This window comes from Ananas comosus, linkage group 7, assembly GCF_001540865.1.
Source record: "Ananas comosus cultivar F153 linkage group 7, ASM154086v1, whole genome shotgun sequence".
Taxonomy (NCBI): Eukaryota; Viridiplantae; Streptophyta; class Magnoliopsida; order Poales; family Bromeliaceae; genus Ananas; species Ananas comosus.
This window is the reverse complement of record NC_033627.1, coordinates 2,290,457-2,312,928: the sequence shown is the minus strand read 5'-3', so window position 1 is coordinate 2,312,928 and position 22,472 is coordinate 2,290,457. Positions and strand designations below refer to the sequence as shown.

At 39.4% G+C, this 22,472-nt stretch overlaps 3 protein-coding genes across 7 annotated transcripts; 1 reads left to right on the top strand and 2 right to left on the bottom strand.

The window, feature by feature from the left end:
• LOC109713507 (serine/threonine-protein phosphatase BSL2 homolog) lies at positions 384-11,087 on the top strand. Of its 2 annotated transcripts, none has more exons than XM_020237627.1 (21): positions 384-1,180; positions 1,478-1,538; positions 1,657-1,735; positions 1,896-1,975; positions 2,060-2,154; positions 2,269-2,368; positions 3,164-3,233; positions 4,338-4,439; positions 4,526-4,607; positions 5,342-5,521; positions 6,030-6,309; positions 6,774-7,014; positions 7,158-7,328; positions 7,608-7,846; positions 8,597-8,681; positions 8,801-8,899; positions 8,976-9,175; positions 9,277-9,352; positions 9,438-9,573; positions 10,125-10,264; positions 10,374-11,087. In XM_020237627.1, the coding sequence occupies exons 1-21, from the start codon at positions 832-834 to the stop codon at positions 10,455-10,457; spliced, it is 2,949 nt and encodes a 982-aa protein (XP_020093216.1). In that variant the 5' UTR covers positions 384-831; the 3' UTR covers positions 10,458-11,087. The 2 variants fall into 2 exon arrangements, with proteins under 2 accessions (XP_020093216.1, XP_020093215.1); XM_020237626.1 differs by having other exon boundaries at positions 6,771-7,014.
• Positions 12,020-13,785, bottom strand: LOC109713508 (syntaxin-121-like). The gene is made up of 2 exons (XM_020237628.1): positions 13,576-13,785; positions 12,020-13,271 (listed from the first exon to the last, which is right to left on the bottom strand). The coding sequence occupies exon 2, from the start codon at positions 13,252-13,254 to the stop codon at positions 12,349-12,351; it is 906 nt and encodes a 301-aa protein (XP_020093217.1). The 5' UTR covers positions 13,255-13,271; positions 13,576-13,785; the 3' UTR covers positions 12,020-12,348.
• Positions 16,425-22,234, bottom strand: LOC109712929. Of its 4 annotated transcripts, none has more exons than XM_020236744.1 (6): positions 21,905-22,234; positions 20,773-21,145; positions 20,157-20,230; positions 18,308-20,018; positions 17,653-17,854; positions 16,425-17,570 (listed from the first exon to the last, which is right to left on the bottom strand). In XM_020236744.1, exons 2-6 carry the CDS (start codon positions 21,137-21,139, stop codon positions 17,315-17,317), a joined length of 2,610 nt encoding a protein of 869 aa, XP_020092333.1. In that variant the 5' UTR covers positions 21,140-21,145; positions 21,905-22,234; the 3' UTR covers positions 16,425-17,314. The 4 variants fall into 4 exon arrangements, with proteins under 4 accessions (XP_020092333.1, XP_020092332.1, XP_020092335.1 ...); XM_020236743.1 differs by having other exon boundaries at positions 20,773-21,172; positions 21,905-22,233; XM_020236746.1 differs by lacking the exon at positions 21,905-22,234 and having other exon boundaries at positions 18,308-20,076; positions 20,773-20,832.

Sequence of the window (22,472 nt, the reverse complement as noted above, 5' to 3'; positions counted from 1 at the left end):
TGGGAAGGACTTGGCTGGTCCACGAATGACGTAGTAGACTGGGTCCACACTATAATTTCTCTCTTTTTCCTGCTATTTTTCCATAGAAAAAACCGGTAATTCCATATCTCCGCGGGTTACCGGCCGGGCCGGTAAACCGCCCGCGGGCCCCACCAGCTGTCCGCCGTCGCCAGCTCCATCCTACTGGACGTCCCGGTAAACCAATTCTCCCCCAAATTTGAACTCCCAAAATCAAAAGGCATCTCAACCGTTCACATCGAGACAATTGTTCCAAACGAACGGCTACTATCGACCGAACATGATTCTATGCCTTTTATTTTCCTTTTTTTTTTTTAATATTCCTCGTCCGGTTAAAGAAGAGAGAGAGAGAGAGAGAGAGAGAGAGAGAGAGAGAGTTGGAAATTTTGAGGGAAAAAAAAAAAGAAAAAAAAGGAGAGTTATCTCTCGCCCCGCCCTCTTCTCTAGTGTCGCAATCTCTTCCTCGTCTCCTCCCCTTTTCCCAATTTAATCTCTACTCTAACTTTTTTATCTTCTCTTCGATTCTTCTTCCCCGTTTCTTTCGTTCGTGAAGCTTAGGGGAGAGATCGAGAGAGATCGAGAAGATATAATATAATCGAAACCACAAGTGGGAAAAACGAGATCCCTCTCTCCCTTTCTCTAGGGTTCGGGGCGTGGTGGCGACGGAGACGAATCCCGTTACCCTCGTCCTTTAGGGTTCCGTCTATGGCGGCCCCCTCTCGGCGGAGGAGTGCTCCCCTTATCCTCTTCTCCTCGTAGCTCCGCCCCCTCCGCCGCCGCGTTCGACGATCTCCTCCTCCTCCGCCGCGAGAAATGGAGGTGGACACCGCGATGACGGCCGAGCACGGCCGCGATCCGGCGGCCACCGCGGCCGCCGCCGCCCCAATCCACCACCAGGATCCTCCAAGCGAGCCCCCGCCGCCGCCGGGGCCGGCGCCGCCGCGGCCGGCGCCGACGTACAGGGCGGTGGATGCGGTCATAGAGAAGAAGGAGGATGGGCCCGGGTGCCGGTGCGGGCACACGCTCACCGCGGTCGCCGCCGTAGGGGAGGAGGGCACGACCGGCTTCGTCGGGCCGCGGCTCATCCTCTTCGGCGGCGCCACCGCTCTCGAGGGCAACTCCGCCGCCGCCCCACCTTCGCCCGCTGGTGGCGCTGGGATCCGTACGTTCTTGGTTCCCAATTCTCCCTTATCTGCTCCTAACCATTCTCTGCCTCTAAACCCTACTTTTCTCGAGGAAATCGCCTACTGTGAGGATTGAATTGTGATTGCCTTTAGCTTGTTATGGGATTTGGATTGAAATTGGGGGAAAAGGTGACAAAGGAAAATACATAATAGGGCCAAATGGGACGCACTTGCTATCATGTCTAATTTAAATGATCGGAGTACAATAATATGATCTTTAAAGATTCATTATAAGAGATTTTGCTTTGCAATTTTTATCTTCTCCTGGATTGCAGGTCTTGCCGGTGCAACAGCTGATGTCCATTGTTATGACGTGCAATCAAAAAAATGGACAAGGTAAGAATTAAACTTCAAGAAGCTAGAGTATACTGGTTCTTGATACCTACATGTAGAATTAGGTTGTTTGGATTCATTATCTTTGAACTCTCTTTAATGAGAATGGCATCATTTTCAGGCTAAATCCACTTGGAGAACCACCTTCACCAAGGGCTGCACATGTTGCAACCGCTGTTGGGACTATGGTGGTCATACAGGTGGTCCAAAAAGAAGCTTTTCTCTTTTCTTTTTTCCTTTCTGTTTTTTTTTTTTTTTTTTTTTTTTTTTCATATAGGTGAATATCATCTGACCTTTAATGATGATGGTCATCTCAAATTTATTTATTTATTTATTTATTTTCCTTGTGTTGCTGTACAGGGTGGGATTGGACCTGCTGGTTTGTCTGCGGAGGATCTTCATGTCCTTGACTTAACACAACAGCGGCCCCGGTGGCATAGGTGATCGATTTGCATTCACCATTGTGCTTCTGTATATGAATTATCTCCAAAATCAATATTAAGGCCTTATGTGCTTGACTTCAGGGTTGTCGTGCAAGGACCTGGTCCTGGCCCACGATATGGACATGTGATGGCTCTGGTGGGACAAAGATTTTTGTTAACAATTGGTGGAAATGATGGTAGTGTATTCTCCCTGTAGATGTCAAATTATCTCCATTTGCACCTATTTTATATCAGCATTTTCTGTGGATGTCGGGTGATCAATGAGTTCAAGATTGCATCAATGTTTCCAGGGAAGCGACCTTTAGCTGATGTTTGGGCCCTTGATACTGCTGCTAAGCCCTATGAATGGAGGAAGCTGGAACCAGAAGGCGAAGGCCCACCTCCATGCATGTGAGTATATTGATCAGATTGCAATATTAATCTAATAATATATACTCCTTTTTGTTATATAATATCATTTGGACTTCATGTGGTGGGACTTTTGTGGATATATCGTAGCACTTGGTAGTAATGTCCTCCATAGCCTATTGCTGATGATGCTTACTATATAGGTGCTTACATGTGTGAGGTTTCATTTAAACACCCTTCAGCCTATCTCTCCATTTATGAGGGCAAACATTTTAATCTTTCGAGCTTGCATGTTCGGCAATATACTATTAAATTAATATCAAACCTCCGATAGAAGAATTTTGATCCAGATTAGTTTGATATGTGAGTCAGAAATGGTAATAATGAAAGAAGTGTACAATAAAATGAAAATCCTTTATTGATCAAAGAAGAGATTAATTAAAGAATAATTTGAGAAAAATCAACTCGCTCCGGAGCAACCGCAGGTTTTAATATATCACTCTATATGGACAGTTTGTCAACCTGAAGCTCTAAGTTAGATTTTTGAGCAAAACCAAGGAAATTTTTATTATGCACGCATTTTACATTTTATGCTTCATTTAGTTATTTTCTTCCAATGATTAGTGATGCGGATCTCATTTTCTACTCTACCTTTTGTAATATATTTAACCATTCTAATCCATATTGTATTAGGATTGTATTCTTTTGAGTTTCGTTTTCGTTATTATGAGTTACAAGTAGTTTGTAAATTCTTCTGCGCCTCACCTTGTAGTGATTGTGTTTATAAGTTTCTTATCTTTCTATGAGATTTTTAGTGTATTCTAAGTTCATTGGCAGGTATGCAACTGCAAGTGCACGTTCGGATGGCCTTCTTTTGCTTTGTGGTGGGAGGGATGCAAATAGTGTGGTAAGTCAATATTTATTTTTACAAATTATGATGATCTTTTGCTTTGCGGTGGGAGTGGCCCATGTATGATGCGCATGTTTGTGGAACGTGACTATCTTATTGAAGTATGGTGATCTTAAACTATCTCTAAAATGGTGATAGCAGCAAGCTAGCAGATTGGGACTTTCTTGCAATACGAATATACATATTTTTACTGTTTGGATTTTATCTAAATAGTGTTTCTCTCAAGACTGGTCAGGATAAAGCCAAAATTTATCGGTGTTGGATTTGATCTTTAATCTCTCGGACAAACTTCTTATACGTTTTAATTTTATATCAATAGCCTACTTTGCCAAAAGACAAGTTTCTTACACCTACTTTGTTTACTTACCAAAATTAATATGGGAATTGTAAATCTATCAACCTTTGTGGTGTTTCTCTCTCATTAACAAACAAATTGGGAGTGCTTTTTCCTTGTCAATTTGTGGGAATTAAGGATTCCTCTAAAGTATCGTTGTGGAGCATGGAGGGAACAATCTTTTCTATTTCTGTTTGGCCTTTTTTGTTTTGGTTGGTCCCCCTACCCACGGGAGTGTTGGGAGGAGGTTGTGGTTGTTGGGCTAGCTGAAGAGAAAATGTGAAGAGCTGGGTAGTTGGCATGATTGTCCATGTGTTTGTGTGCCTTCTAGTGTGTTGTTTCCCTTTTCTCTCATAGGGGAAATGCAACAGTGGCACTTATCCTTCTTTCAAACCTAGGCACAATACGAATCATTTTAAATAATTTGTAAAGTGCAAATTAATTGACTTTGAGAACATCAGATGGAATAAAAAATCACGGACAGCTAGTGTTTCATGTTAAGATATTTGTTAGTAGGTAATCAAGCATTTTCATATAGTCAGTGAACTCTGCTCGTTAGAGAGTAACTATTGCTTATATGCAAAGATTCCTAGTTTTTGTTGCAAATTCACAGAAGACATATGCACCTATTGATCTTGCTAGACCTAATGTTTGTTGATATAGTTTAGTTATTTGTTGGTGTATAAGTCAGATAATCCCTTTACAATTACAACTACTGATCCACTTGAAATCTTCCTGTGATATCTCACTTTCTTTAATATCTGAAGCCCCTGTCAAGTGCATATGGTCTTGCGAAACATAGGGATGGGCGTTGGGAGTGGGCGATTGCTCCTGGTGTTTCTCCATCTCCTAGATATCAACATGCAGCTGTGAGTCAACTATATTAAACAACCTTCCTTGGTTCTTTCCGGATATAACAATCATGTTACTTTCTGTCATCCTGATCTCTTATTAGGTTTTTGTAAATGCACGACTTCATGTATCCGGAGGGGCTCTCGGAGGCGGACGCATGGTAGAGGACTCTTCAAGTATTGCAGGTAACATGAGATTAATGCTCTGGAAGTTGGTGCTACGCCCTACCTATTAGCAAAATGAAACACAAAAAGCAATAGTTAATAGGTAGCTCAGTTGCAGTTTAGACAAATGCATCTCAGGAGCAACCCTCTTCCATACTGAACGAGGTATAATGTAGATCGGGAGCTAAAGCTTGATATTGTATTGCTTAAGCCAGATCTGAATGAGACCTGACTTAACAGGCTTTTAGTTTGCTCCTTTCTGTTATGACTAATGTGGAGGAATTTAAATCACAAGAAGCTTGAAAGTCCCCAGAAACGATCCTTTGGTTTGCCCTAAAAAGTAGGTCACACAAGGAGCGTGAAATTTGTCTGCCATCTTTACCCCATAGTTTACTTGTGAGACATATAATGCCTATCTATCTTCAGGTGTGCATGCTATTTCTTGTATCTTTGAACCTTTTCTCTGAAGTAATTTCCATGTAATCTACATGATTGTTTACAACGAATGAAATTGAAAAGCTGTTTTTCTTAGTTACCTTGTTCGCTATTATGTGGCAGTTGTGGTTAGTGAGATACTAAGATCCAACAGTGATTTTTTGATATGCTTGCGAATTGCAAATTAAACCTAAATAGTGGAAGTGAAAATAATTATTTCATTTTTTTTCTCTTCTTGTGTTGGTTTCTTTATGGTTCAAGTTCCTGTTTTTGATGATATCTTTGTGAAAATCTTAGTTCTTTCTGCTTCTTTGGTATAGTTCTTGATACTGCTGCTGGAGTCTGGTGTGATACAAAATCTGTTGTGACAAGTCCCAGAACAGGGAGATATAGTGCTGATGCAGCGGGTGGAGATGCTTCCGTTGAGCTAACACGGCGATGTAGGCATGCAGCTGCAGCTGTTGGTGAATCGATTTTCATATATGGAGGGTTACGTGGTGGTAAGAAAGTCCACTGATTCCTCAGTATTAATATGTCAATATGGTAGATTTGAAGTATTTAATGTTGTCGATATGAAATATCAAGTTCTGTCTGTATTTTCTCTCTTTTGGTTGCATTGTTCGAGTCTCGTGAAGCTATCTTCTCATTGTAGTTAAGAAAGTAGTCCAAAGAAGATCCTGAGCTGCCTCCTTTGCTTGGTTTACATTTTTCCTTTTTTTTTTTGCGGGGTGGGGGTGGGGGTGGGGGGGAAGTTGTGTGGTGGGGGAGATGAGATGGGATACACTCTCTGATACAACCGAGGTGCAGTATGACTGGCCCAAATGCATAAGCCCCAATATCACTATAGTGTGGTCTCTGTTATAATTGACACAGATTTTGCCAAGCTTTTGAGCCTACATACAATACTCATCCTTATTAAGCTTATTAGGATGACTATGCCAACTATTTCTAGTTCAGGGGATGTTCATTAGGGCTGGGTATCCTGTCACACAATTTTTCTTATTTCAGGTGTGCTGCTTGATGACCTTCTTGTTGCTGATGATCTGGCTGCTGGTGAAACAACAAGCACAGCTTCCCATGCTGCTGGCGCTGCGGGTACAACTGCAACCAATGCTCAAGTAGCCAGATCACCCAGAGGATTTACGTATGCTGATGAAAGAATGAGGCAATCTTCTCCCGATGCAGTTCCTGATAGTCCTATTGTTGTTGGAGTACCAGTTGCTCCTCCTGTTAACGGCGATATGAATACTGATATTAGTCCTGAAAATGCCATCCTTCAGGGACAAAGGTAACCTACAATTTCTTAGGCCTCATTCTGTATTGCTTACTTTTTTTTTTTTCTTTTTGTTTTTAGACTCACTATACAATTGAATGCATCACCAGACAAACGATTCCTTCCTTTCTATTATTGGTTAGCTTACGATGCACCCTGGCTGGGTGTAGAATGGCGTCTTCTCAAAGAAGCAAAAAGCAGATACTACTTAGTGTTTTTTTTTTTTTTTTTTTTTTTTTTGGGAGCAAAACCTTCAGCGTACAGATTTCAGGCAATCTTCCATTTGGTGCATTCAATCATGTAGTATTTCAGTTTAAAAGAATGAAAAAAACAGAAGCCGCACCAATCTAGGCCTTAGCTTTAACTTATAAATATTCCCCCCCTTTTTTTTTATGGAAATGGGTTAATAAATCTGATTTAAGACATTATTACCCAAGTTTGTTGGAGTGCTTTACATAGGATTTATCTTGGTTCAGGAGATTGAGCAAAGGTGTAGAGTATTTAGTTGAAGCCTCAGCTGCCGAAGCTGAGGCAATTAGTGCTACGCTAGCTGCTGTGAAGGCTCGGCAAAGTAATGGTGAGGTGGAGCATTTGCCTGATGGAGATCGAGGTTCAGAGGCCATGCCAAGTGGTAAGGAAATGCCTAGCCTGATTAAAGTTCCAGAACTTTCCTTTGCCAATAATGCCACACCACCTGGGGTTCGGCTACATCACAGAGCGGTATGTAACACTTCAATTTTTTTCCAGATTTTTTGGATTCAATTTTTTACTTTGATGGTTAACTGTGGAAAAGCTCCAATTTGAGTTCCGACCATTTTGCAATATTTAATGTTACATTACAATGAAATTCTTTAATAATGTAGGTGGTTATTGCTGCGGAGACAGGGGGAGCTTTGGGTGGTATGGTCAGGCAGCTTTCAATTGACCAGTTTGAAAATGAAGGACGGAGGGTCAGTTACGGTACTCCTGAGAGCGCCACAGCAGCAAGGAAGTTATTAGACCGACAAATGTCTATAAATAGTGTGCCTAAAAAGGTACACTCTATTGCTAAATTTGGAAAATTGCTAAGAATTGCTAGTGATTCCATCTTTCATTTTGGCTTTGAATGGATAAGCAGGCAATTTTCTATTTTGTTCTGTTTTCTATTGAACACTGGCATGATTATATGATATGAAGTGTTTTGGATAATTACACGCGAAAGTTTTTCCCACTCCAACAAGAAAAAGAAAAAGAGAAAAAAAAAGAAGAAAGTTATTAAAAGATTACTTGATGATATCTTCATCTCATTTTCTGATTATTTTTTGCGAATATAGGTTATTGCACATCTTTTAAAGCCACGTGGTTGGAAGCCCCCTGTACGCAGGCAATTTTTCTTAGACTGCAATGAGATTGCAGATCTGTGTGATAGTGCTGAAAGAATATTTTCAAGTGAGCCAACTGTCCTGCAAATTAAAGCTCCTGTAAAGATATTTGGTGATCTACATGGTCAGTTTGGGGATCTTATGCGCTTGTTTGATGAGTATGGTGCTCCTTCAACAGCAGGGGACATAGCGTAAGTATATCCACAGCATTCTTGAAGAGATAAAGTTTTGATAGTGATAGTGCAGCTATTGCCGCAATGTTAGTTAATTAAGGTGCTTCTTTAATAATATTATTTATTGTCTGGAGGATGGTTACTTCATAAATTTAAGGGTAAATAAACTTCAATTTGCCCCCATGTGGTTTAACTCAGTTTCTCTTTGTCACCTTGTAGTTTAAAAAATTGCACTTAACCATCTTGTGGTTTATTTCATTTTCACTTTGTCACCCGGTGGTTAAACACTTAACTGTCCTGTGGTTATCAAAAAAATTTTACTTAGCTACCCTATTTGATAATGGATTGTTTGGGTAAAAATAAAGATAAAACCACAAATTAGTTAAGTACAACTTTTCAAACCACAAGGTGGCAAAGGGAAAATGAGCTAAACCACAGGGGCAAATTGAAGTTTAACCTAAATTTAATCCTTTCCATGGACTTTAGCACTGTGGATGGTATAATAGTAAGTACATCTATTTTCAAAGAAATGTGCACTTCTCAGAAAGTACAATGATGCTCTAAAATTTCATCTTTAAGACACATTTGTTGTATTGAGACCCAGCATGTCCTTCTCTTCTTTTATACGCCTCAGTCAACCATCTCCTTCTTTTTGTGTGTAAATTAAGAACTTGTTTCTTTTGTATTGCTGTCCACTTTCATTAAATGTATTCTCCATTTTTCTGCTGTCCACTTTCATTAAATGTATTCTCCATATTTCTATGTCAGTTATATAGATTATCTCTTCTTGGGAGATTATGTTGATCGTGGTCAGCATAGTTTGGAAACTATTACTCTTCTCCTTGCATTGAAGGTATCACTCTGCTCATGCATGTGTATTTTATGCTCTTTTTGCCTTTTATTTCCTGCTGGATGTAAAAGATGAGATGTTTAGCTGACCGAGTGAAACTATCATTGTTTACTATATTGCAGGTTGAGTATCCCCATAATGTTCATTTAATTCGTGGAAACCATGAGGCTGCAGATATTAATGCACTGTTTGGTTTCCGCATCGAGTGCATTGAGCGGATGGTAATCATAGATTCTTATATTTGTTTTATTTCTTGCTAGCATATTGTGGATAATCAGTTTTGTTGCTTGGGAACAGGGAGAACGAGATGGGATCTGGACTTGGCACCGCATAAATCGACTATTTAACTGGCTCCCTTTGGCTGCATTAATTGAAAAGAAAATAATATGTATGCATGGTGGCATTGGTCGATCCATAAATCACATAGAGCAAATCGAGAACCTTCAAAGGCCAATTACAATGGAAGCAGGCTCGATTATTCTGATGGATCTACTATGGTAATTATTCCAGACACACATATATGCTGCTTGTGTTTCGTATCTTTTTCCTATTATTTCTACTGCTCTTATAACATCTTTTTCCTTTTTTGCATCTACAGGTCTGATCCAACTGAAAATGATAGTGTTGAAGGGCTAAGACCAAATGCCAGGGGTCCTGGTCTAGTCACATTTGGGGTCAGTTGTTTACTTTGTTGACCTAAATTTCGCCTTCTTTGTGAAAGTATAGTTAAAATCTTCTTTCTGACTCCTCTAACTGCAGCCTGATCGAGTTATGGAGTTCTGTAATAACAATGACCTGCAGTTGATAGTACGAGCTCATGAGTGTGTGATGGATGGTTTTGAGCGTTTTGCCCAAGGTCACCTGATTACACTTTTCTCTGCCACTAATTACTGCGGTAAGGATCTGTTTCTTGGATATCTACAGTTTGTGTTTGGCATGTTTTTCGGAACTGCTTATTACTCAGAAAAAAGCTTCAACAAACTAGATGTTTGGCTGAAAATTTTGGCTCTTGGTTGTGTTGGAAGCTAAAATGTACTTTTGGATTTCAAAAGTAGAGGCTCCAATTTGAAATTTTTGTTTTTCTTGCTATCTATGTATCACGGACACTTCTATTAGCCTAGCGTGTCCGTGTCGAACACTCGTGTGTCCGTGTCGGACAAGTGTGCATTGTGGACACTTTTTGGACGCGAGTTTAATGCCAATCTATAGCGCAAACAATTAAAAAAGTTTTTTTTATGCATTATAAATGTAAGATGATAAATATTTTATTTTTTTGATGAATGCATACAATTTTTTTGACAATATAAATAAATTATATATGGTGTAGAATTTTTTTCTTAAAATATATGAATTATAAATAAAAAATGCGGGGGCGATTCTAGTTTTAGAAGGCCCAATTTACTGATTATGATCCTCCCCTTGTGATATTTTTGAGTCTGTATCCAGGTACGGCAAATAATGCGGGGGCCATTCTAGTTTTGGGAAGAGACCTTGTGGTTGTTCCAAAACTTATTCATCCTTTGCCCCCTGCTATGACTTCACCCGAAGCCTCCCTTGAGCATCATATTGAGGATACATGGATGCAGGTGCAACTTTTCTTTCTGCAAGGATTCTAATATACATCCTTTCTTTGTGTTAAGAAAATTGCTATTACTCTTTTTTTTAAAAAAAAATCTTCCATGATTTCGGTATCAGGAGCTTAATGCCAACAGGCCACCGACTCCGACCAGGGGCCGCCCTCAATCAGCTAATGATCGAGGTTCTCTCGCTTGGATATAGTAGGCAATGCCAGTTTGTGGATATATTCTTTTCAATGTGAGGTTCCTGCTGGGATAGGTTCTTTTTATTCTTTGGCGCAATTGAGATTACATCGGAAAAAGATTAATGAGCCAGTCATGGCTGATGATTACATCTCTGGGAGGGGCCAGCAGGAAGATCACATTTAAGGCACCACAGTCTGGGAATGAAATGAATGGCCACAAAATCAACACAAACCTATCTTCTAGTCGGTTCAATGTGGAAAAAATGAATTTGATCTGGATTTGTCCTCCGCCGCTACAAAGCTTCACTGTGTATATTCAGCTGCCGGCAGATAGGTGAGTGTATTTATGTCACACTTTGAATGATTAGGCTTATTATACTAGGTACTCTATTCTTTCTTATGTTCAGATTTTATTTTATGTTTTTTTTTTTGTACCTGTTTTATCGTGGGAGAGCGTACTAGAGTTTGTGGAAAAGTATAAGTTTGCGACCATGATGGAGTCATGTATTATAGATAGCCCTATTGCAGCACATTTTCAATGTAATCTTTGTGGTGCTGTTTATGTATGTAAAATGATAGTTTTGAGCGGAGGTGCCGGTATTATTAGTATTGGTCGAGAAAATAATTTAGTTTCCCTTTTCTATTAATTTTGGTGTTGCACAATTTTTCTCTTCTTCCAAATGCCCTGCTTAAGTGTTCAAGTTTGCCCTCTCTTTGATTTGATCTCCTGTAATGAGCAAATCCAGGTGCATTACCACCACCGGTCAGCATCAATGTTTTGCTTGCTTCTCGTCACGTTGATAGCGAATGCTAGGATAAGTACCAGAGGAATGGGAACTCTACAACTAAAATGGGATTGCAATCGTGCAATTCTATTATTCAACAGCCAACATTTTGTGCGCTAGGGTCGTCACTGTATTTTTAATATTAAATTTTTTTAAAAAAAAAATTTGGTAGCGGCTATGGGGAGAGAGCTTACAATTCTTGTATTAAGGATTGTAGTCCTGTAAGCCTCTTTAGATTGTAGACTCAGCGGTATTTCTTCTCTAATAAGGGCATGTTTGATTTGGGTTATCTACTAGGATTATAGGCAAAAGTACAGAGGCAAAAATACAATCATGTGCTCTAAATAAGGATTGTAGTCCTGTAAGCCTCTTTAGATTGTAGACTCAGCGGTATTTCTTCTCTAATAAGGGCATGTTTGATTTGGGTTATCTACTAGGATTATAGGCAAAAATACAGAGGCAAAAATACAAGCATGTGCTCGAGTGGTATATGTGCTCGAGTGGTATATATAGTGCATTGTATTATTTCCTTCCCTTCTGCAAGTAAATCTCGCAAAAAAGTCAAGCCAAATTGGGAATTTTCTATCTCCTACTACCAGCCAAATGAACCGGCATTAAACAAGTTCGTCGTCCTCACGCCGCCATGACGCGGAAGATGGATTATCCTCACGCCGCCATGACGCAGAAGATGAATTATTTAACTAAATTATAGACGCTTTGTTGTTGCTCTTGAGTGGCGACCGCGCTTGATAGTCGAAAACGAGAAATTAAATGATGGGATAGATCAACGGATTCAGAATCAATAATAATAATAACATCCTACACTGCTCACATTTGGAAGCGCGCGCGCCCTAAGGGAGTAATAAACTCTTCATCACAATAACAATCTACAACAACATTTATATAACGTATCAAATTGAACATAAAAGAAGGAATTAAAAAAAGAAAGAAAGAAAGAAAGAAAGAGAAAAACTCTCAAATCCACTGCAAGAGCAAGAGAAGCACACACAAAAGAAAACAAAAATTAAATAGGAGAGAGGAGAGAGAAGCACACACAAAAGAAAACAAAAATTAAATAGGAGAGCGGAGGAGGAGGAGGAGGAGGAGGAGGAGGAGGAGGAGGCTATTTGTTGTTCTTGGTGGTGGTGAGAACGATGGGCAGGACGATAACGAGGATGATGATGAGGAGGAGGATGATGGCGAAGCAGGTCCACTTGCGGGTGCTCTTCTGGTGCGTGCGGGCGACCTGCAGCTGCTCGCGGCCGCGGTCGACGAAGGACTTGGCCCGGCCGACGTGGTTCTCGATGTCGTCGAGCTGCTCGCCCTGCGCCTCGACGAGCACGGCCATGTCGAGGAACACCTGCTGCAGCTCCAGCAGGCTCCGCTCCAGCTCCGCCACCGCCCCGTGCCGCTCCTGTATCTCCGCGATCACGTCCACCACCCTCCCCCGCCCCTGCTCCTCGATCGCCCGCTGCAGGAACCGCTCCCCCTCCCCCGTCGCCGCCAGCGCCTCCACCGTCGCCTCGTCCGCCTCCTCCCCGGTCACTGTGTAGTACCGCCGCCGCACCGTCTCCCGGTACTCCCCGGCCACCCGCTTCCGGAGCTCCGCGAACGCCTCCATCGAGTCCCTCAGCTTCTTGCGGAGCCCGGCCACCACGGAGGTGCGCGTGCGGTCCGTGGAGCTGCCGGGCCCGCAGCCCGGGGCGGAGCGGTTGGCGGCGTTGGCGCGGTCGAGCGCCTCGAGGCGGAGCTTGATGACCTTCGCCTTCTTCAGCGCCTGCGCCACGTCCGCGTCCATCCGCGCCCGCAGCCCCCGCACCGCCGCCGCCTCGTGCAGCGTCTTCCCGGCCTCGTTCGCCTCCTGCAGCCGCCGCTGGATCCGCTCCACCTCCCGCAGCTCCTCCTTTATCCCCTCCACGTCCTCGAAGAACCTGTCCAAGCTCGCCCCGCTCGCCCCCATCTCCACTCCCCCTCCCCCGGATTCCAGGTCGTCGCCGCGCCTCCACGACGACGAGAACAGGTTGTTCATCTCGCTCCGATGCCTACCTAGTCAATCAAATTTACAGAATCTCAATATCGAATTCGATTTCGATTTCGAATCTAGAGCGATTTGGGATTTGGGATTTGGGATTTGAGGATCGGGTCGAGGGGGCGGTATATTGGGGAAGAAGAAGAAGAAGAAGAAATAGGTTATAGATAGGGACAGGGAGAGAGAGAGAGAGAGAGAGAGAGAGAGAGAGAGAGAGAGGGGAAACGCGGCTTTGAATGGGCTTGGAGGATGAAATTGGGCGACGCCACAATACTAGTATTATTATTACTTCTTCTAAGTACTTGTTTATTAATTAATGACCTTTTCGTCGTCAATGGCGATGGGTGGGAAAATGGAGGAGGAGGAGGAGGAGGAGGGACCAGTCAAAGTATAGTTTAGAAGAAGGAAATAGAAGCTCTGAAAATGATAATTAAATATAAAAAAAAGAAATGTATTATTACTTTACATCTTGTTCTAAACGACCGGTGATATTCTCACCCATAGTTTGCAGAGTGTTACACGGTTGACTTGGAGATCCACTCCGTACCCCGACGAAAGAGGCAAAAGCTCTCTTCATATATTTTGGTAAAAATATACTAAATTTAACTTGAGTTTAAATCTAACCGAGTTATGGACCGTGTTCAGTCGGTTATTTCATTTTTTAAGATTTTAATTTTAGTAATAATTTTTTTATTTTTTATTTTAGTCAATAAATAATATTTTGACTTTAAATTTTGAATGTGCCGTTTATTTTTACACGTTTAGTCATATGTTTATACAATTTTCGTAACTATAAATATATTAAATGTTGGATGGTAAATTTAGAATTTTAAAATATTGGATAGTAGACTCAAAATAGTCGATAGTTAAAATAGCTTTTGCACGTTTTTATCTAAAATTAATTTTATCATTTGCCCTCATGTAATTATATTGAAATTTCATTGCAATAGTGGACCCTAAAACATAGCAAAGATTTACCTCTACTTCTTGTATTCACTGGTGCTACATAGAAGCATATGCACGAGAATAAAAGAAAATTAGGTGAGTGACAATATCAAGTCTTAGTCTAATTGGTTTTGAGTTGATTATGAATTTATGATCCTATTTTTGTTTGTTTTTTTTTTTTTTTTTTTTTTTTTACCATTTTCCCAGCAACTTCCTCACCTTTCTTTAGCACTTGGATCACATTAATAACGATTACGTTCTCTTCTCAAAAGTAACTATTTCATTGTCTAGTCACCTTCCTTGTCATCATTGGCCATACGAAAATTAATGTTGCCAAAGAATTCTACTATTAAAATATAAAATAATTTATCTGGCAAATTTAACCATATATGTATATATATTATATTTAATTGTGCTAGGTTACTATTAATAATCTGGGAAGAGTATTTGCTATCAAATTTTTTATCATTAGATGCTTAAAGTTTAGTAAAGAGTTGGTGGAATAGTAATGATTCAACCGTGAAAAAGTTAATTGTAACTACTATTTACATACTATTAATAATATTCTAGTTGAACTATAGTTCATATATATATATATAGAGAGAGAGAGAGAGAGAGATAAATAAACCAAGAGATAGGTTGGTATACTATCGGTAGCATAGAGACCTCCGTGCTATCAAGTTGTTTTTAATGATACGGCTTTCAAATTGACGATCGGCTCCGTTAGACTTGATCTACACTATTAAAAGCATTTGGAAACTAAATTTCATAATTTTTTGGCATTATTTGACTAATGATTAAAAGGTCTAAAATTAACAATTTTAATGGTAGATGTGATACGTTTGTAAATTTAACGGTGTAAAACAATCTAAATCTGATAAAATTTTTATAAAATTTTTTTTTCACTATTTAGAGTAAGATCAATACTTCTGATTTTAAATTCAAGTCTTTTATCATCATGTTTTATGAGATTTTTATTTTCAGCCTTTTATTTTTAGACTACTCGTTTGATAGATAAATAATGCCGAAAAATTATGAAATTTAGTTTCTAAATACTTTCAATAGTATAGATCAAGTCTAATAGAGCCAACTATTGATTTGAAAACCGCATAATCGAAAATAACTTGGTAGCACGGAAACTTCTATACTGCCGATAGTATACCAGCCGTACTCAATAAACCATCAATTATATGTTCTAACATATTAAGTATCTATATATAATGGCAACATTCTTCCATATGTACGTTTTTGTGATGATGAAGCAGCTTAGTTTCTAATGTAATTAGCCATTTTTTAAAAAAAATGATATCATTAACAAAGTTGATTTTGATATTAAATAGCGAAATTAATCAGTAAACAGCTTGCATATGCCTCTTAGATATATAGCTATAGTAAACATCACTTTCCCTTTCGTTCTCTCTGATCTGTTCATTGACCCTTTCTTGAGATTGTGAAACTCCCTCGCATATTCTCTCCCTCTCTTTCTCTCTCTCTCTCTCTCTCTCAAAAAGAAAAAAAAAAAAAAAAACTCCTGCATAGGATAAGACCAGGCATCATTTTAAGCTGAGATATTAAGAACTGCATGATTGAAATTTAGAGCAATTATTCCCAGAAGCAAACTTGTCTCACATAGGGATGAATCTGTAAATTTGCCTCATTATATAAATATATAAATAGAAAACTGTAGCAATAGACTTTATTTTATGAAAATATATTCATAAGTTTCAACTTGTTCAGTAAAATTTTTACATCTTAATTCAACAATTCTTCTAATTTTTTGGATCTATGGCCTTTTATTATGAAAGAAAATTAAAACTAATATATATGGCCTATAGCCCAATTATACGCCGCTGTGCCCGGGGAGCACATGGCATAAAAACTAGAATTTAAAAAAATACCGCTCGGCCATGAAAATTTACGGACTCCGAAACTGCATCTTACACTCGATATAATCATAATTCATAAACTGCATGATGCGATGTTCAATAACCCATCATATGATACCATGTGAAGATTTCGGGATTTAAAAAATAAAAAAATAAAAAAAACTACTATAGTGCACTAACAAATGTAAAACAAATTACAAAATAGAGGGTACATGTTCGTTGAATACTATGCAAAAATACTCCAGTGCACATTCATAGAATAAAAGACAGTTCTAAACCATCAAAAAAGAGACATTTCGGATCTCAATTATCATCATTCACTCCATGATATGCAAATTCTTCGTAAAACAAAGCATTCCATGTTGAGCCTTTTCAACCGCACAAACAGATCACATTCAGCAAAATATAGGAAATATAACTTGGCTAACTTTTGCAGTCACTGCCGCCGTTACCTTCAGGAAATTATTAAGCAAATGCAGCATGCTGCATTTGCACTTACCCTTGGCAAATAAGAAATACAAAGATCATTTAGATGCTTAAGAAAGGAAAATTACATATGAAAATTACATATAAGATATGTACAATTGAATCTACACGTGCTACACTGGACCCAATAACTACTCCCCTTGCATGTGCATAGCATTAGGCCACTCGCATAATATCAGTACAATGTACAGAATACGGAAAATTTCCACAACTCACGATGAAGTTTATCGTGTTTATTTACACTAATCATATGATCAGCCTTCACGCCACTTCAATTCTATATAGCAATTCTTCTGAGAAAGATGACCATATACTGTTACAGCAAGACGTTCAACTTCCATGAGTACCCGGAGCATCACTAGACAATTGAAATTTGGGTCCGATGAAAAGTGGGAAATTAGAAAATGAAACCATTCCACCATCCACAGCTGTCATATATTCGTCTAAGTTACTGCTTGTGCTTCATATATCAGAATGCTTTGTAGATAGTAGGTAGCGAAGGGCGAAGAATAAAGCACTTCTCAAAACAACCAGGGCTAATCAGAATTGAAAACAAGAAAATCAGATGTTCGACAGAGTCTCTTTCACAGTGATCTCAACCAACAAAACAATACAGCACAACTCCTCAATTGAAGTAATATACATTCGCCCATCCATTCACTGGCCCAACTCCAACTGGTCTATTTTTTGTTATCTTCCATGTTTCTGATGCTTCCTCATTAGTTTTAAAATTTCAAGAATCCTCACTGGTCGTCACTATCATTATTTTCATCAGTTTCTCTAGCACCACAACCAGTATTATCATCACCTGAATTACTGAACTTATCCCCGGTAGGAATCTGACTGCTAATTTGAGTACACTTTAGTGAACCGACATAGAACCCATCAAGTCCCTCAGGGTCCTTTATCCAGTCTTTTGCATTGTTATTCATCCCCTCCAAGCATAATGGATCATAATTTCCTGCAATAAGGGCCTTGTTTCCAAATGCCACCATTTGCCTGTCAAAATACAGGATGAAGAAGTATACATTAATGACATTCTCTATGAAACCAAATTAGGTAACAAAGACATTAGATTTACCTTCGTTGAAGATGCAGGTTATAGTGGACGAAACTAAGATCGTTTATCCTTTCATGTTCCAATCTGTTTTGAGTAGAATTTCTGGATTCATTCATAGTCCACGTCTTTCGAGACGTCGTTATGCTGCATGCCTGACTTAATATCCTGACAGCAAAGCGCCGAAGGTCGGTGTAGTCTGATGCATACAGTGACCACCATGTAGCTGGGCGTTTGAATTGTATGATAAAGTGAAATTTGAGTCAGTACATTATGAATTATAGAAAAAAGAAAATAGATATTCATGCATACTCTTGCAGAATTACCAGTTTACGTATATCTCTTGGCTAAATCTGAATTTTCATATATGCACCCCAGTAACTTTATGTTTTTACATATATAATGTTGTACTAGCAAAAATGCTCATCATCAAAAGTTCTAATAGAAGACAAACTTCTCCAATGAATAGGATGACACCCCCATTAAGCTCGGGCTATTTTTGATCGAAACTGGGCTTATCGAGTATTTATTGAAATTCAGGTTTTCCAGGGATACATATAAGACAGGTGATTTTATAGTGATACCATGTAAAAGCCTCATAATATAAGCCAATATCTGGTGTTTTGATATGGAGTTAAGCAGCAGCTTAAAATACATTGAAAAAAGGTATCAATCTAACCTGGGGGCAGTGATTCTCTACCCCTTATTGCCACAGGGCGACTGAAATCTCCCAAAGCATCCTCGTAAAAACCTTTATGTCTTGTAATGTTATCTTGGGCTGCTAAATTGTGTTCAAGGGTTTCAATGCAATCAAGCAAACTCTTCTGAATCACATTATTGATGGAAAAGTTGGAACTATAATACATAGAAGGGTTAAGGTAATAAGCAGCAGCATGAAGGGGACAATGAAGCTCATCTTGTACTTTCTCAATGACTTCCAAATATGGCATAAATTCAGTTTCATTGTTGCCAAAAGCTAAAATTATTTCTTTCTTTGCCTTCTCCAGTGCACCATATAAATAACCCATAGAAGGCCTATCTTCGCTCTCCAAGACCCGTAGTACATCGGTAAGCGGTTTTGATACCTTCGCAATGTTCATCAATGATATCCAAAATTGTGGATCTAAGAGAATCTTTGTTACTTCATTACCAACATATTGCCTAGAGAAGGATGACTGCTCCCAAGCATTACTAGTGAACATCTGGTGAAGGGAGTCTTTGAAGAAGATAATGTTCTGTAACGTACAAAAGCTCATAACAAACTCCGTCAAAGCTGGCTGAATAACATCCATCCCTTCAGTTTTCTTCTTCAATAAATTATGGACCCATTCATTATTATATATGAATCGGCATACTGTTTTTGCCTTTTCCATCACGCATTTCACTTCATCCATTTCGCCCAAACCCTTCAACATCAACTCAATGCAGTGGTTAGCACAAACACTTGAAAAGAAGGTCTTGTACTTATCCATTAATACTTTTCCTGCAGTATTATAGTAAGGTAAGCTCTCAGTCAGAAAATTCACAATATTTTGTGGGCCAACATCCTGAACAATAGTATCAAACAAATTAACCAGCCCTTCAAAAGAATTTTCTAACTCAGATGCATCTACTGACTTAAGAAACATGGTTTCCTTCGGACAATAAACAAAGAAATTAAGCATAACGCGACCAGTAGTATCTTTCCACCTATCAACCATAACAGTACAGCCTGTTACTTCCCATGATTTTTGAAGCTCTTGGCAGATTTCTGCTGCATCATGAACACATTTATTTAATAACTTGCCTCGTAATGAATGAAAAGAAGGCATTTTGTATCCCGGACCAGCTGCAGTGATTGCATCAGCCATTCTCTGAAAATAAAATGAATTTGCTGCATTGAATGGTATGCCCGCATCGTAGAAGAATTTAGCAACTGCAAGATCTGCTTGGTCTATGATTTCTTGAGAAGTCAATTTCTGTTTTATTGTAGAGTGTGGAAGATATTTCTTTGTTCTCTTACTCTTGTGAAAATACCCCTCGTGTTTTCCTTTTTCTCCTCTTCTTTTAACAGAAGCATCTCCTATGGAAGTTGAACTAGGAAAGTCGTCATTACATCTCTTTCCACTGTGTTGAAAAGAACTTCTAGATCCTTCTGGATCCTTCTGTTTCTTTAATCTTGCCAAAACCTTCAACCCAAGATGTTGCTGGATTTGTGCTTTTACATCAGCAGGAACACTGTCACATGGAGCTATATTGCCTCTTTCGCCAGCTAAATGTTGTTTAAGACGGGATATTCCACCTCCTAAGATTATCTTATGGCAATATTTACATTGTATTTTTTGTCGATCCCCATCCACCATTTTTCCATGCGACCATCCAAGATCAGTGGCTCGAGGGGGTGCAAAACCCTTCATAATTATGCAGAGGACGAGCAATTGCAAAGTGAAAACGAGGATTTATAGGGCACTAGAACACGAGCAGAGAATAGATTCACAATAACATAAAGAAAAGGATAATTCAGAAATACTGAAATGTCAACTACATACTTGCTCATCCTTGTGTGGAACACTGGAGAAGGCATCGAAGAACTCACTTCTCCCAAGACTTAAGTGTCGGTTCGCTGATTTAGGATGTACACCACATAATAAAGGTAAGGAAATAGCAATAAAAAAGTAAAGAAAATAACGCTTCGACGTATTGTAGAAGCAATGCAACAAAATAACCGAAGGGATAACAATGACCAAGTTGAGAACATTCAATATTCACAGCTATAGTCTCACTTTTGCTAATGCCTAGTGTCATTTTAAGGAGACTCGAAAGAAAGAAGAACTCTGAAGAAATTGACTTAGCACAGTTTAAAAGGATTATAATGCGATTCAAAAGATTACATGTATTATATAAAATCCTCCAGATTTTGACCGTCCAGATTTTGAACGGGATAGAACAACACTGTTTAACAATTACAACTTGCCCGAGTGAAGGCCTCTAGATATACTAAACTACACATCACACAAAATTACCTCTTTAAGATCTCATTACTGTTCACAAAAAGTTTTATTGAAGCACCAAATTAGCTCTCAATGATTGATTCATAATTTGATGAAAATTTTTAAATACCTATAACATAATGGAAATAAAACAGAAAAGAGTTAGTGCTCATACTCTCAACTTCATCACAAACGGCTGCATGTCCTTCTCTAGCATTAGCCAGATCCAGATCCGATGCATGTAACTCTACATTACTATCCAAGGAATGTTGCACTGCAAGAGCTCCCACCTTTGTACCTCTATGCTTCCTTTCTTTACTTTTCCTTGGCTTTGACATAGCCAGATGCTTCTTTATCATCTCTCTCACTTCCTTGGGAACAGCCTCACAGCCCCTAATCTCACCTCTTTTGCTCGCCAAGTGCTTCTTGAACCTGGTGATGCCACCAATCATAGTCCGGTGGCAGTAGTTGCATTGCACGTGGTGTCTGTGCCCCCCAATCATCGTACCATGTTGCCACCCTATGTCCAACTCGCGAGGCATTGCGCTCTACACAAACTTGAAAATCTCAGCAATCTGCATAATCGCATCCAAAGTGAAAAGCATGAGAATGTCGTGATAACGCAGCAAGAAGCCAATAAGGAAGAACACTAAAAACACAGATATAAATCGCATACGTAATAGTGTTCCTTCAAGTTATGATGTTCATACCGGACTCAATCACAGACGTTGAATCCAAATAAAACGCCACAATGGATTTTTGGAAACATAACAGCTCGCCATACTAGCGTCAGAAGCATGATTAAGTGGCCACGAAAATACGAACACAGGAGTTAGAGTAGCTCTGATACTATATGTTACGACTCGTACCGACTTCCTAGTATCAATAACTTGGATGACAATGCAACTCAAAATGCTCAAGGCTAAGCCAAACACTGACATTCTCATCAGTCATATTATGTTTCAGCATCTTCTTCGTAAAAGTGATTTAAACACGGGCCAAGTTTGGGAACGCATTGTCCAAACGCAACCGCTCTGATGCTTTACAGAGTCCAAAAATTTTTTAAAGCACTTTACCTGCTTCTACGAATAGGTTTTTTAAAATTTTTATTATACAATCCAACCAAAAACCTATTTGGAACTAAACTAAACACTCTGCTACTAACTCAGAAACTGAGAATTCACAGTGAATCCAAACACCCCCAAATTGTAACACGAGGCTCCAATTAAAATGATTTTTGATAATTTTAACACAACTATCCCCTGTAGTTAATCGATAATAGAAATAAATCAAAGCATTCCCCGTACCTCCGATTATGAGGAACGTCGAAATCGAATCCGAAGCTCAAATCTCTTCTCCCACCGCTCTCCTTCTCCGTCGCTCCGATTTGTTTTCTCCGATATATCGCCCGAAATATCGGCGGCCTCGTATCGCCGCGATCGCGTATCGGGTCGTCGCCAAAGGATCGGTGGATTTGGTCCTGAAAAGGTGAGGAAGAGGAGAGGCGAGAATAAAAAAATAATAAAAATGTCTCCGATAGTAACGGAAGATAACGGTACACAGCGCCGATCGTAACGGAACACGAGGTGTCCGTTCGCGCCCCGTTACGTTATTGCGTGGTCGTGGCGTTTCGTGTCGCGGTGGTGTTGGTTCGGTCAACCGTTACAGCGTACAACATGGATAAATGCTCCGCTTGGGGAGCCCAAAAAAAAAAAAAAAAAAAAAACTGTTTAAGTTGAACACGAAAATTTATTTCTTGTGTTTTAAAACATGATAATTAAACTACTCCCGCTGCTTTTGACTTAACAACTCAAAAACTTAAAAAAAAAAATATTGTGACTTAGTCAAAAAAAATATTAATTCAATTGTCATGCT